This window comes from Xyrauchen texanus, chromosome 21 (assembly GCF_025860055.1).
Source record: "Xyrauchen texanus isolate HMW12.3.18 chromosome 21, RBS_HiC_50CHRs, whole genome shotgun sequence".
NCBI classification, from domain to species: domain Eukaryota; kingdom Metazoa; phylum Chordata; class Actinopteri; order Cypriniformes; family Catostomidae; genus Xyrauchen; species Xyrauchen texanus.
The window spans coordinates 7013353-7028070 of record NC_068296.1 but is presented as its reverse complement, the minus strand read 5'-3'; the positions used below and the strand labels follow the sequence as shown (position 1 = coordinate 7028070).

Below are 14718 nucleotides of genomic sequence, written 5' to 3'. Positions count from 1 at the left end.
AATAGATATTTTAAGCAGTTCTATTCCATAGAATAACAGTTTATAGTGAGCAGGAGCTGTCAAGTTTAAAAAAGGAAAATTACTATAAAGCACTATTAAAGGTTCAGTATGAAGACATCAGAACAGTAGTCCATATGACTCGTGCATTATATTCAAAGCTTTCTGGGGCCATACAACAGCTAACTCCAACCCTAACCGACTGAGAAGTGCATCCTTCATCAAATACAGTACATACTCAGTACATACGATTTTGAAATAGTACATACGATTTTGGACACAGGGCGTTATTCCCCATGTGCATTTTGGAGGGAGACATTTTGGATTATCTGCCACGTTTATTTGCAACTCTGCCAAAGATTGTATTATTTGTAAATGATCAATTACTTCTAAATAGTATAAACTAGTGGCCGACCGTTATGGGTTTTTTAATGGTCGATGCTGATATCCAGAGAGCAGGGTGGCCGATATATAACACAATTTAATAACGTAAATAACATAAACATAAAATTGCTATAAAAAAAAATAAAACACTTATTTAGCACTATTTCCTCAATTTCACACAAAACTTTAACTTTGTAAAAATAATCTAAAAACATTATAATGTATTTTAAATGGTAGATTGCAGTTTCTTCTGATTTCTGTTTAGTCATCAAATTTGTTATTTATTTGTACATGAAGAAATTGTTAATATATTAGGAAAAAGGAAATAACAGTACACACAGTAATCCAGCAACCATATATGGCATGTCCATTTCCGTTAGCGATCTCATTTTCTCATAAAGTACAGAATCAAACCAATTGTACATACTGTACATATTGAATAAGACTCATAGCACATGTGAAGCGCTTTTACTTTTAAGTTGCACCAGTGTCTATTTAGTAGAGACGGGCCACTTCCATTCAGATGAATGGGAAATCTTAGAATGCCCAACTGCAGCCAGCTGTCAACGGCTGTAGATGGGAAGTCCCGCCTTACAGGTAAAAGAGCCAATCTCCTGTCAGATACAGACATCGCCTGTCAATCATCTCGAGAACGTGCCTGTACATTAGCTATAATAGCAGGGAATTTTTGCGTGTGTGTGTAATCGGAGGTAAAAAAGAACCATTTATGATACCAATGTTGTCAGATTATGATTTGAAATATGTACTTTGATCATAATCTTGACTAACCTTTTTGGAGATTTTCATCTTTCTCCATTCCAGTAGATAGGAGCTGCACTTTCAAGACTGAAAATAGTCTACTGAGAACATGGCCGACAGTGTACTGACTTCCTAGAAAGACTTTGGTCGCACATATCCAGCGAGAAGCAGAAATCTCCAGACAGTTTAAACGGCCTGGATTGCCTGCTTGGATTGTCATCATGATTTGTGAATCAGTGGAACTTTTGATCCTGATCCCCAAGTTTTGATTCTGGCTGATAGAATCCCTTTTCAGAGGGAGATATTAGATGAGCGCTTGACGGGAAGAAAGCGCTGGATTTTTGTGAGGTTTGTGAATTACATCTGTTTAAATTAGATATCTGAAGTTTTATTTATATTTGCCATTTATCATTATACAAGTTACAGGGAACTGTTGAGGAGAGTGAGGGAGAATGATACATGCGAGTACTTTAACATTATGAGCTCAAACAGAGAATTACAAAGCTCTTAACAATTGCTGGCTAAATATGCAAATTATATTTACAAACATTTAAGTAAAAATTATAAGATTCAAATTTATGATGGCATTTTGTCTTTGTACAACACTGCGTGCACTACTTTGTTGAACTTTAAGTCATCTTGTGGCCTTCTATTTTCCTGTATTATCATGGTGGTTATCAGTGCATTTTAAAGTACAAATAACAACATTAAATATCAGTTTATGATATATACTGTTGTAAACTCCTAAACATACAGGAACAAAATGCCATGGCATAATGCCAGAAATCGAAAAACTTTCTAGCAACCACAGCTGCAATATTTTTCCATAAATCTGAAAGGAGTTTTGATCTGACAGTGCAGAGTAAACTAAAAACCACCCATGCAAAATTAATTACAGAAAATCCGTGAAGTCAGAATCAAGAGATTTTGTTAAACTGCCATTATCGCCCTAAAATGACCTCACTTAAAAAAAGTGGCAGAAACAAAGCTTCGGCACACACAATCTATCATTTGCAAACCATAACAAGGAGTATAACTATTTTTGGGATACAGCACCAAATTCTTTCATTTCTTTATTTTTCATACTCCTTCAGTCTATATTTTTGTGAATTGCCTTTGGATGCAAATAAATTCAGAGATTTCTGCAATGATCCCAGACAGCACTGCATAGATGGTCAATACTGACAGTATTAATCAGAGCTGTAGTCCTGTGCTACAATGACCTTATCCCATTTTTAGATTTTCCAACACATTTTATGAGAGGGCTATATACCAATAATAGGGGCGTATGATTTCTGAAGATGCGGAGTCCAGTAAGAAAACAGAATTGACTATTAAATGCAGAACGTCACAGAATCTGACATATATTTCAGATAAAATTAATGTATTAATGCTTAATCAAATTAAAATTGTGATATGTCCTAGTGTGATGATTACACCACAAAATGCTGAGATAAAATAAATATATAGTCTGAATGTGCTGCACGCTACAAAAGGGAATGTGTGAAGCTGGCCACTCATACCTCATCATAAGCATATATATCAATAAGTACATTAAAGCCAAAAAGCAAACTGCTTATCTGGAGATGTGAAGATGTAGTCAAAAACACACAAAAAACAAGCTTTCACCAAAATAAAAGCTTAATTTCAGTTGATGCGTGACTACAACTGTATAGTAATATATAACATTCAATGTAATAATAGGGGTCCTGGGTAGCTCAGTGGCTACCACCCATGGTGTTCGCTAGTTCGAATCCCAGTGTGTGCTGTGTGACTCCAGCTGGGTCTCCTAAGCAACCAAATTGGCCCAGTTGCTAGGGAGGGTAGAGTCACATGGTGTAACCTCCTCGTTATCGCTATAATGTGGTTCTCACTCTCGGTGGGGCACGTGGTGAGTTGTGCATGGATGCAGCGGTGGATGGCGTGAAGCCTCCACAAGCGCTATATCTCCGCGGTAACGCACTCAACAAGCATCTGTATAAAAGGACTATATTTGATAAACAATAATGAAATGTATGTTGAATAATAATTTTGTTTTCATCTGATTCAAATTCGACACTTTTTTGGATGGTACAATTTTATTAAACTTTAAAACACAGAATTTCATATAACAATAAAGCAGAATTTGGGAGAAAAGAAAACTGATTTCATAGTTCACTACAATAGTATGTCTTGTCTGTCTGCATATGTATAACCATCACTTAAATAGTCTTTAAGTTCTTATTGAGCAGTCCACCAAAGGTCTTTAGATAGAAGTATACAGACTTGGTTTTAGTGAACCAATAAAGCAGTTGTATATGATTCAAGCACATTGACGAGTGTAACATAACTCTCAAACTGGAAGGTGCTGGTCTTCTGATTGTGCTTCTGGGCAATGAAATCTCGAGTCTGAGCATGTCTAGAATCTTAAGTTTCATAAATTGTGACACCTGCATCTCTATTCCGGGTTTAATACAATTTAAGTTCAATCGACAGCATTTGTGGCTGTAGCTGCTCTATAGCAGGCAAATGCTTTCACGATTAATCGTCATACAAACTGTAATACTTTTGTCATAGGTTTATGTGTGCTTCATAAACCTTAAGTAATTTATTCATATTTAATTTTTATATGATTTGCTTTCAGGCATTAAAAACTAATGAATGGCATTAAAAATAAATATTTCAAAATACTAAAAAATATGTCACTCTTTTTGGTCAACTTTAGTCTTGGTAAATTTTGCATTTACACTGTTGTTGTTGGAACCCAGCCAACATGAAAAGCCATTATATTATATTTAATATTAGTATCCAATAGTACAATAATTCTGTCCAAAATTCTTCTTTTTCACAATTATTTTAAGGCTCTCCGATTAAACCCATGTGTCCTTATTACACACGAAGAAAGACTTTTGAAATTTTGTTTCTTCATTCTATCATCTTGGGCTCCTCTGTGTTACTGCGTGTCTTTAACACTGTGAGTGAACCCACAGCAACAAGAAACATTAGCCATTACACAATCATTATACTAAAGACCGGAGTAGAGGTCTTCACGTGTCCACCCTAACCCGAGGACCCAAGACCCAACCCAGGACCCGTACGGATTCAGATCCAAGTTTTATACGGTCAGACGAGTCAGGGTCCCTTTCTATTGCTGCGGGTTCCGGGTCTGTTTAACATTATGTGTAATACCAGAGTCGATCTGAAAAGACATGGCCATGATCAGACAGCAGTGATGATTATTATGGATGAAGAGATAAGGCACACGATAGCAAATTAGCAGTGCAAACGTTAGCAGACATGGCAATGATTTAAAGTTAAAAAGGGCAAACAGTCAAAGTTATCTTATGCAAGATACAAAAAAACTGCAAAGCTGATTCTAAACAAGTTAAGTTTGTCATCCTTAACCATGACAGCAAGTGTACATTTGAAGCTGAAATAATGAGTGGATTAGCTCTGTTGTTTCAACCAGCAAGAGAGGAATCACAGAAAACCTGGATGTATTTTACCAACTTTCTTGGCAAGGAGGATGGATTATATGTGTCACGGCCAGGCACAAGGGAAAAGGCTACTAACGTTACATTAGGTAAGACATGAAATTTTGTTTTCAGCTGTGAAATTGGTGTCGATCATGTCTGTGTCTCCCAGCCGGGTCCCATCTTTCAAATAATTGATGGGTCCGGTTCGGGCCCAGCATTTCTCGGTTCTGCATGAGTATAGGTCCAAGCTTTCAAATAATAGTTGGGTCTGGTTCGGGTAGTACATTTCCAGGTCTCTTTGGATTCGGGCACAAATGTTTTGACCTGTAAAGACCTCTAGACCGGAGTGCTTCTAAAATCTTCACTAAAATCCTTGTATATATTTTTACGAACCTCCACAGACCACGCGTCCACAGTGATTCAAGTCAGTGATTCAGCAGTTGCAATCAGTGTGGTCCGCGAGGCAGCTCATTCAGTTAAATAGACCTTATTCACAGCAGAGGCATCTTTGATTTTTGATGGGAATGACAACAAGGCTGTGAGGGATAGACATCCAGTCTGTTCAATGGACTGTGCTTCAGTTTAACATGCTTTTGGATCGTTCGGCAGACAAAAATAAAATAAAAAAACTCTTTCCAAGAACATTCAGTACACAAAAAACTCCAGACAACATGAATTGTGGAAAATCAGATGTGATCTGAGAGCATTTACAGCTTTATATATATGCCATAACTTTGGAATTGAAGAGATGTAAGTCTATACCTCACAGCCTTGTTGTCATTCCCATTAAAAATCAAAGGTGGGGCAACGGTGAACTGAACAAGAAACTTAATTTGGCCAGTAAAATGTGATTGGAATTTAAAGGTGCACTCAGTAATTTTTTCCTCATAAAAAAAAAAAAAGACGTGAATTGAAAATTTTGTAATATATGTTGGAAATCATGACCACTCACATTAAAATAAAGACTCCAGTCATATTAGTAACCTCATAAAAGTTGTTTTATTGTTCATGAAAGAGGGTCCACACATGGGGGCTGCCACGTTAGTATCACATGACCAGCCAAATACTACTCGCATTTGACACTGAAAACTATTGATTTTAAATTATGCTGCATCCAAGCCGCTAGCTGTCAGTGAAAGTCCAAGATGACACAAAGACAAGAGTTATTAAAAGTAACCTAAAATGCACAATAATCGCAGTTATCAAAAAAAGAACCACACTTAGATCAAATAACCTCGATCAGATGCTTATATAATAATCGTGAAAGGCATATAAACACTTACAAGTCCAACATTTTGATGCAAATCCACTGTTTATGTTCACTGTAGACATAAATCACTTCGTTTATATGAATACTTCACCAAGATGGGCATTTTGCCAACATTTTATCCGCATTACCACGAGTGTACTCAGAGCACACCAGTATATTCAGCAAACACATATAAAACGTTTTTCCGTTAAAAATTATAAAATGATGCACTCTGGATTATTTTTTAACTGTAGAATAAGAATATGAACTTTGCAATAAGTGACACAGGCCAAGGCCATATCACAAACAAAGTTGGCTATTTTTTCGTTACTGACGCTTTAATATGGCTAAAATTCTCTTTCAAATGCCCCTTCAAATATCCACTTGTCCCGGACAAGTGACAATGTTGAAACCTGTGGCAGTGATGGGTCGAATGGTAGCTGCCAGTGGTGTTGACGGGTCAAGTGGCAGAAGCCTGTGGCGGTGACGGATTGGCCTCTACTGCCTTCAACCTGAGAATACAATCCCTGTAAATAACTCCCATCAAACCGGTAACACTTTACAATAAGGTTCCATTTGTTAACATGAACGAACAAGTAAAGGCCCAATCATACTGTACATAAGTATGTGAACGCAGATGTATCTTGCTACGCAAGCTCGATTTCACGAGTAATTGCATTGTGAAATGTGTCAGAACGCAATTCATAACCTAAAGACCGAAACCTACTTCACGCTAGTAAGCAGATGCAAGCGTTTGGTCAAAGCATGACAAAAATAAGTATAAATTTTTTGAAAAAAATGTAACTAAAATTGCTGCCAAAGTCAGCCCTGACAGAAAATCTGCTCTAGCGCCCTTTGTGGCAATGCTGAGAATGCAGCGTGTACTTGTGCTGTGTTATGAATTGAGCACTGACACGTTTCACAATGCAACGATGATTGAAATCGCGCTTGCGTTGCCAGATGCTTTGAATACTTAACACAAGTATTCACTGTATTCTCAGCGGATAGCAGATTTTCTTTTATCAATTAACAACTGTAATGGCGGAGCAGCAATTTGAGGAAAGTCTTGCTGAACTAGTTCGATTATGCAATTTTTCTGCCGTTTTTTTTTTATCAAATACAAAAGCACACTCCTCAACTGTCAACATGTTGGCTTCGCCAAATCCGCTTTCTCGGTGCCTAAAAACTCTTTCGCCCCCTTGTGGTCCAAGGTTTGTAACCGCCACAGCAACGCAAGAGCGCAAAACCCAACAACCTGATAATTAACTCCTGATCAAACCCTCTAAAATCCCTAAAAACGTGATCAAATCTCCTAACCTGATGATTATCAAACCTCTTAACCTAGTCAACATAGGGCGTTTTCACACCAAGTCCATTTCAGGGGTCTGAGCGCAGTTCACAGGATTTTTGGCATAATCCAAAAATGAACAATCCAAACGATCTCGGACCCCTTTAAAGCGAACCGAACCAAGACCATCTTGGGATGTGGTCTGAGTACGGTTCGCTTGCAGCCGGCGGTTCGCTTGGCTAATAACGTGCATTGTGAACACAAAGTGCTCCGGGCTCACTCGATTTATTTTTTTGCCAAATGCCAAACATGTTTGACCCTGAGAGGTAACCCTACACCAGTAGTGATTAGTTTTCTATGGAGATGACAGTAAATTGCTGATGAAAACTAGTTACTGTTTAATGCATTAGAATGGCACATGACAGTAAGATATTACGATACAAATATAATACTATTGTTTTCAATGAATGGATGTTGCCCAAGGCGGTCAATAGATAAAACCATGATCACTCAAATTTTTTTTGTTGGTAATATGACTAATCTACCATAATCCATGATTGAATTTCTTGAATTTTGCCTCCAAATACTGTATCATTATTATAAAAATAAAATGTATTCAGTTTAATGCATTGCTTTCCCCTCTCCATTTATAAAAAACATGATGTTATATATTTACACTATTTAATACAGTTCTTTATGCAGAAGATCGATAAAATATGTTTTATTGAACAAAGACACCTGTACTAATGCCAATTATTCATTTTAAGGGTATTAAACATGTTTAATAATCTCATAAATTAATATGTAGACATAATTGTACTCTTAACATTTAATATAGGCCCCTAGCCATAATAATAATCATTATCATAAATTTTGCCAAAAAGTGGTCTGGGTTCCACAAAAACAACATAATGTGAATGCAAAATGGACTGAGACTCTGTAACGGGTCAAGTGGACAAAAAAGAGATCTGAGCCCACATTCAAGGTCAATGCAAAGAGAACTGGGTACTTTTTCACTCGGTTCACTTTTTGGTCTACTTAAAGTGGCCTGAGATTGGTTCTTTTCATGAGGACCCAAGTGTGAGAACACCCATATATTAACATGATCAAACCACATGATGATGAAACCCCTTAATGTGAAGATCAAATCCTCATTAAAATGATGAAAACTTTTCAAACAATGTCTGAAACCTTTACCATAACAGACTCCTTGACTTGATCTCATATATAATCTATATGGACCACAGTTTGACAGATACACTCCCTCACTCCAATCTCATAACATTAGTTCCAGTTTTTAAGAAATCTGTGTCCTGAACAGTTTGTGAGTTAATCTTAATTTTATGAAAACTCACTTCTGGAAGTGAAATGTGTGTTTCAATATTATTAAATACAGATCACCAGTTCAGATGGACTAATCCCAGTACAGCACAGCACACACCCGTTTGTTTACACCAGCACACTAACGCCTCACATTTCTACACTTTAAACTCATGTTAAACTCGACCAATGTGACTTTAATTCAACACTGGGTTCGGTTAAGCGTTAAAGCGGGTCAGTAAAAAAAAGGTTTGGCACGGTACCGGCCCGGGTGGTGTCGCTAAGGTCGTGTCCGGCGGCGCTCCTCGGGAACTCCTTCAGCTTCCTGCCGCTCAGGTTGAGCGCTCCGGTGGCCGCCGCCTCTTCCAGCGCCCGGTCCAGCGAGCGGCTCCAGCACGTGGCTCCAGGAGCATTGGGTAATCCGTGATGGCTGCTTGATCCTACCGCCGCGGCTCCGGCGGGATGGCCGACAGTAAACGAGGGCACTGCGCTTTCCGCGGAGAGCAACACCGAGGCCGCCATTACAGAGCAAACAGTCCCACTGGATCACGGGCCCCACACGAGCGCGCAGGAGAGAGCGAATGCGCATGCGCGGACACACAGCGGGCAGAGAGGGGTCTCGAGCAAAATGATCCAACCAAACATAGTGACAGTACGCATGCACGGAATGAAGTGTGCACTGAAAAAAAGTTTAACCAGTCCAACTCACACCTGATAACGCTGGAAATGATGCATATATCATTAACCTTATAATTAATTATATTAGTTAAATTTCATATACATAGATGTAATTTTACCAATCAGAAGCCTTTTAGGTTTTACTTTACTTTTTACTTACTTGGCAGTACATAGATTCCATTAAGAGCAGTACTACCAAGAAAGCCATTTTAACTGTGGAACTATGTATTACATATTTGTGTAATATGTCCTTGTGTTTTTTTTTTTACCCCTGGCTGTATTCCATTGTATTTTTTTCTGATCAGAATAATATTTCCACCCACAGTGCACTTCTGGCATTAGAAGAACAAATCTCATATTTTTGTTGATAAAGGTTTTTTTTTTTTAACGAAAGTAGGTCGTTGAAATACATCAAGTACGCTAACATTGCTACAATGCTGTCCTCTAGTGGTAAATGAAATGAAAAATAACTGCAAACACCTTGATCCATTGGCATCAGTTGAAGTCAAAATATGTATCATAATGCATGGGGGGGTTACTTGCTAGTCTTGATTAATTGGGTCCCCCACATCCCCCCTAGAATTTACGCCCCTGATTATAATAACTAACAAAAAAAATCATTAAGTTGCATTTTAGGTCTTTTGATAAAATGGAAAATTATTACTTTTTGTCAGATTCTATTACCTTAACAATCTTTCTTCAAAAATTATTTCCCTTACATATTGTGGTTCACTTTGATTCAAGTACATTTTTTGTGATGCAGCAATACCATTTTATCTCTCCCAAATCCGATCCAATGTGTTGTTTTTTCTTAATAAGTTTAGAATATCTAAACCTCACTGTCTGGAACTGATTATGTTGATTACCTCCTTTTCTTAAAAAAATAAATAAAAAAATTCATCCAAAAATGTTTCTAAAGTATAGCCACAAGACAAACAATATGCATGTTAACATCATGTTAGTGTGATAAAATTGCTTTCTAAACTTTTCAGTAGTATGTTATATCCAAATTTTCCATTGCCGTAACAGTGGCCGAAGCTCAAATAATATACAAGTTTTAACAGAAGAATTAATGTAAGTGCTTTTATAAAATTTTAAGCTTTACACGTCTTCACATTCCTCATGAAAGGCTTCAAACCCTCCAAAAATTGGCCCCCATTCACTTCCATTGTAAATGCCTCACTGTAACTTTTTTTTTTTTTTTTTTTTGAAAGGAAGGATGAGTTAAAATTATTATTTTGATTATTAACATTATGCCACAAATGCTGTTAATTTAACAACTTGCACTGAACCCGAAATATTTCTTTAATATACTTCTATTCAAAATCTAGTGAATAGCTTCTCCGGTTCTGAGCAATGTACTGTATGTTATAAACAGTGTTGGGTAAGTTAAATAAAAATAGCAATCCACTTCAAATTACTAATTATTTCTCTAAAATTTGAATCAGATTACTTTACTAATTACTTAATTGAAAAATATAATCACATTACTAATTACTTTACTTATAAAATACTTTCTTAAACACTTTTTCACTCAACAAATTCAAAATAATGTCAATATTTCTTTCTTGTTCATTATTACACATCATACACAGCACCTTATATATCTCCTTCACAGTGACTCATTACAGGGCCATAATTCATGTATTATACATACAGTTGAAATCACAAGTTTAAATATACTTAGACTGAAGTAATGAAAACTTATTTTTAACCACTCCATAGATTTAATATTAGCAAACTATAGTTTTGGCAAGTCGTTTAGGACATCTACTTTGTGCATGACACAAGTAATCTTTCCAACAATTGTTTACAGACTGATTGTTTCACTTTAAATTAACTATATCACAATTCCAGTGGGTCAGAAGTTTACATGCACTAAGTTAACTGTGCCTTAAAGCAGCTTGGAAAATTCCAGAAAATGATGTCAAACCTTTAGGCAATTAGCTTCTGATAGGCTAACTGGAGGTGTACCTGTGGATGTACACATTTTTTTGCAGACCTCCACAAGTCTGGTTTATCCTTGGGAGCAATTTCCAAATGTCTAAAGGTACCACGTTCATCTGTACAAACAATAGTACGCAAGTATAAACACCATGGAACCATGCAGCCATCATACCGCTCAGGAAGGAGGCGTGTTCGGTCCCCTAAAAATGAACGTAATTTGGTGCGATGAGTGCAAATCAATCCAAGAACAACAGCAAAGGACCTTGTGAAGATGCTGGAGGAAACAGGTACAGAAGTATCTATATCCACAGTAAAACTAGTCCTATATCAACATAACTTGAAAGGCTGCTCAGCAAGGAAGAAGCCACTGCTCCAAAACAGCCATAAAAAAATCCAGAAAATAGTTTGCAAGGGCACATGGGGACAAAGATCTTACTTTTTGGAGAAATGTCCTCTGGTCTAATGAAACAAAAATGTAATTGTTTGGCCATAATGACTATCGTTGTGTTTAGAGGAAAAAGGGTGAGGCTTGCAAGCCAAAGAACACCATCCCAACTGTGAAGCATGGGGGTGGCAGCATCATATTGTGGGGGTGCTTTGCTGCAGGAGGGACTGGTGCACTTCACAAAATAGATGGCATCATGAGGAAGGAAAATTATGAGGATATATTGAAGCAACATCTCAACACATCAGTCAGGAAGATAAAACTTGGTCGCAATTGGGTCTTCCAAATGGACAATGACCCCAAGTATACCTCCAAAGTTGTGAGAAAATGGCTTGCAGACAACAAAGTCAAGGTATTGGAGTGGCCGTCACAAAGCCCTGACCTCAATCCGATCTAAAATTTGTGAGCAGAACTGAAAAAGCGTGCGCGATCAAGGAGGCCTACAAACCTGACTTAGTTACACCAGTTCTGTCTGGAGGAATGGGCCAAAATTCCAGCAACTTATTGTGAGAAACTTGTGGAAGGTTAACCAAAACATTTTAAAAGGCAATGCTACCAAATAGTAACAAATTGTATGTAAGCTTCATTCTGTGATGAAACAAATAAAAGCTGAAATATATAATTCTTTCTACTCTTCTGATATTTCACATTTTTTAAATAAAGTAGTGATCCTAACTGACCTAAGACAGGAAATGTTTCCTACGATTAAATGTCAGGAATTGTGAAAAACTGAGTTTAAATGCATTTAGATAAGGTGTATGTAAACTTCTGACTTCAAGTGTAAATAATTTATTATAAATAAGCATAACCCTATAGGGTATTTAAAAGTAGTTCAAATTAAAGTCAATAACTGTAATATGATTACAAGAATTTAAAATGTAAATGGATCAAGTCTAAGTCATACGCACTAGTTTAATGGTGATTTTCTGGTTAATTTATGCAATTTTTGGACAGATCCAGGTATCAAATCAGTGCATCCCAAATAGGAAGAAAGAAAAAAATACACAAGTTAGTTGTAAAGTACATTTGATTTTATTTGTCCAGTTTTCTACACACAAAACTGAATCTGTGAAACCTTCATTTCCTTTGACACAGTCAAAGAACCCAAACTCAGCTCTATTGGTAGAGTGAATCCAATACAAGGTGCGTAGTACCAAATAACATTAACAATTATACTGAACTGGTCCCTGAACTATAACACTGCATCATTGCAACATTTCTTTTACAAAAATTCTAACGGTCATGTGTAGTCTTGAGTTTATTGCCTCTGTCGAGGACTGATCAGCAATATTGATGAAAAGTCAGATATTGAAACGTTTAAAAAGACAACGTTCTTCCGGATTTTGAGTAAGACACAGGCATCCAAAGCATTGTAGTGAAAGACTGTGTGACAGAAAGATTAAATAAGACCAAAGGAATGATCAAGAGATCTTCAGCTGTGCCAGAAGAGGAGAATTAACAGTGTTGAAGAGCACTGATGGCCAGATGCCTCACATTCCCACCCGGATACTCTGAATGATCTGGAATATCGCTGTAGAGAGAGGACAGAAAAACAACATTAGAACAAAGTATTTTATGTTGAAAGGGTAAGTTCACACCTCTAGTGACCAATTTCGAATTTCTGCTCAAATCCGATTTTAAATATAGCTCAAATGGTTAAAAAAGGAGCAAAAGTTTTTTTTTTTTTTTTATTGTACAAATAACATCATCATCATACAGAAATGGTCCACCCAAAACATGATTTGACCTAATTTTCAGAGTTAATACCAAACTCTACAACAAAAAAATCTGAGTGGGCTTCATTGACTCATAATAAATTAAAAGTTTAATACCGTTTGGGATGAGCATTTACAGTGGAGTTAGATTAACTGTGAGTCACAACATTATTTCCTCTCAAATTTGATTTCGTCCACATTCAACTGCGGTGTGAACAGCATAACAAGTGTTTACACGACTGAAACATTATTACTAGATGATCTAGTAATACAAATACTACAAAGAATAACACTAAAGTTTGAAATAATACATAAACAGCTGATCAAGTTTGCTACAAAATAACTCAACATTTGAATACCAACCAGGCACAACATTATGCAATTTGAACCTCCAAATTATGAAATAAACCACATGTTTGACATGTTGACTAACTGATTTGAATCTATCAGCAAAGTCAAAAGTATTTTGAATAATATAGCCATGAAATTCAATGAAGGTGGGTGTTGAATTTTAAACTCACCTGATCCACATACTACAAAGACGAACAAGGCAAGAAGCCACGGACCAACCGCTGCTTTCTCATCTGGAGTGCCTCTCTGTTGAGAAAATATTGACAATATTTGTCCTTTTAATGAAATCCAATGTGAGCAAATTAACACACTAAAACGATCAAGCTCAACCTATCAAGCTCAACAGCGCTTCCTACAACACAAATGTAAAGGAAGCTATTCCTATTCAAGAATACATATGTGTCCAAATCTTCACTATAGTAATATATATATATATATATATATATATATATATATATATATATAGAAAATTGTGTAATTTACCGTGGTTTTGGCCACATTGCCCCTCAGTGTGATGTTCTTGCTGTGTTTCTCGTTCGCCATGCGAATCCTCTGTTTGGCCACCATCTTTCACACTTAATTGAAGCGTTTATGAAAGAGAACGAAAACTATAATACAGTTAGAAGTCCAAGCGGTTGACGTGACCAGTTGGCGTGTGATCTTGTACAGGTTTAAGTACTGGTTTAAGCCTACGTGTGCATACAGAGGAACTCTCTCACCCACCCACGATACGTGGACGTTCTGAAAAAGGGGCAGAACGACAATCAGCATGAGAACGGGTCATCAAATGGGCGGGGTTTGAGGGCCCGAAGTTGTCTCTAATTGGTCAGCTTCAAAAGTGGAAATAATAATTTTCATATTTTGATTATTCGCTGTTTTTTTTTTTTTCAATTTAGCGTCTATAAGCTATTCTCAAAGTTATTACTAAATTGTGCATTATTGTCTAGAACGCTTCTAAAGCAGCGGCCTTGTCACGTGGTAGCCAATACTTAACTCATCGTTGTTCAGAATGGACCAATCACTGTCGTTCCTGTTTACAAGGGTGAACAAATCATGTAACGTAGAAAGACTTCTGGGGCGGATTTTTATTTGTATGTGAGGTGTCCGTGTCACAAGTACTCTTTTACACG

The 14718-nt window shown here is 36.9% G+C and overlaps 2 protein-coding genes across 3 annotated transcripts in view; both read right to left on the bottom strand.

Annotated features, from left to right (window-relative positions):
• LOC127661743 (DISP complex protein LRCH3-like) overlaps positions 1-9029 on the bottom strand; it is a 38622-nt gene extending 29593 nt beyond the window's left edge. For both annotated transcript variants that reach the window (XM_052152599.1, XM_052152597.1), the window contains exon 1: positions 8716-9029. In XM_052152599.1, the coding sequence (XP_052008559.1) occupies positions 8716-8974 (259 nt within the window). In that variant the 5' untranslated portion in view covers positions 8975-9029. The remainder of the gene's footprint in view (positions 1-8715) is intronic.
• Positions 9030-12540: 3511 nt separating this feature from the next.
• Positions 12541-14332, bottom strand: LOC127661834 (stress-associated endoplasmic reticulum protein 1). The gene is made up of 3 exons (XM_052152757.1): positions 14072-14332; positions 13759-13834; positions 12541-13053 (listed from the first exon to the last, which is right to left on the bottom strand). Exons 1-3 carry the CDS (start codon positions 14153-14155, stop codon positions 13013-13015), a joined length of 201 nt encoding a protein of 66 aa, XP_052008717.1. The 5' UTR covers positions 14156-14332; the 3' UTR covers positions 12541-13012.
• Positions 14333-14718: the final 386 nt, after the last annotated feature.

Coding starts and splice junctions, on each gene's coding strand:
- LOC127661834 (XM_052152757.1), bottom strand. CDS start 14,155: ATGGTGGCCAAACAGAGGATTCGCATGGCGAACGAGAAACACAGCAAG. Junction 13,835..14,071: donor GCAATGTGGCCAAAACCACG/GTAAATTACACA, acceptor TTTTCTCAACAG/AGAGGCACTCCAGATGAGAA. Junction 13,054..13,758: donor CTTTGTAGTATGTGGATCAG/GTGAGTTTAAAA, acceptor CTCTCTCTACAG/CGATATTCCAGATCATTCAG.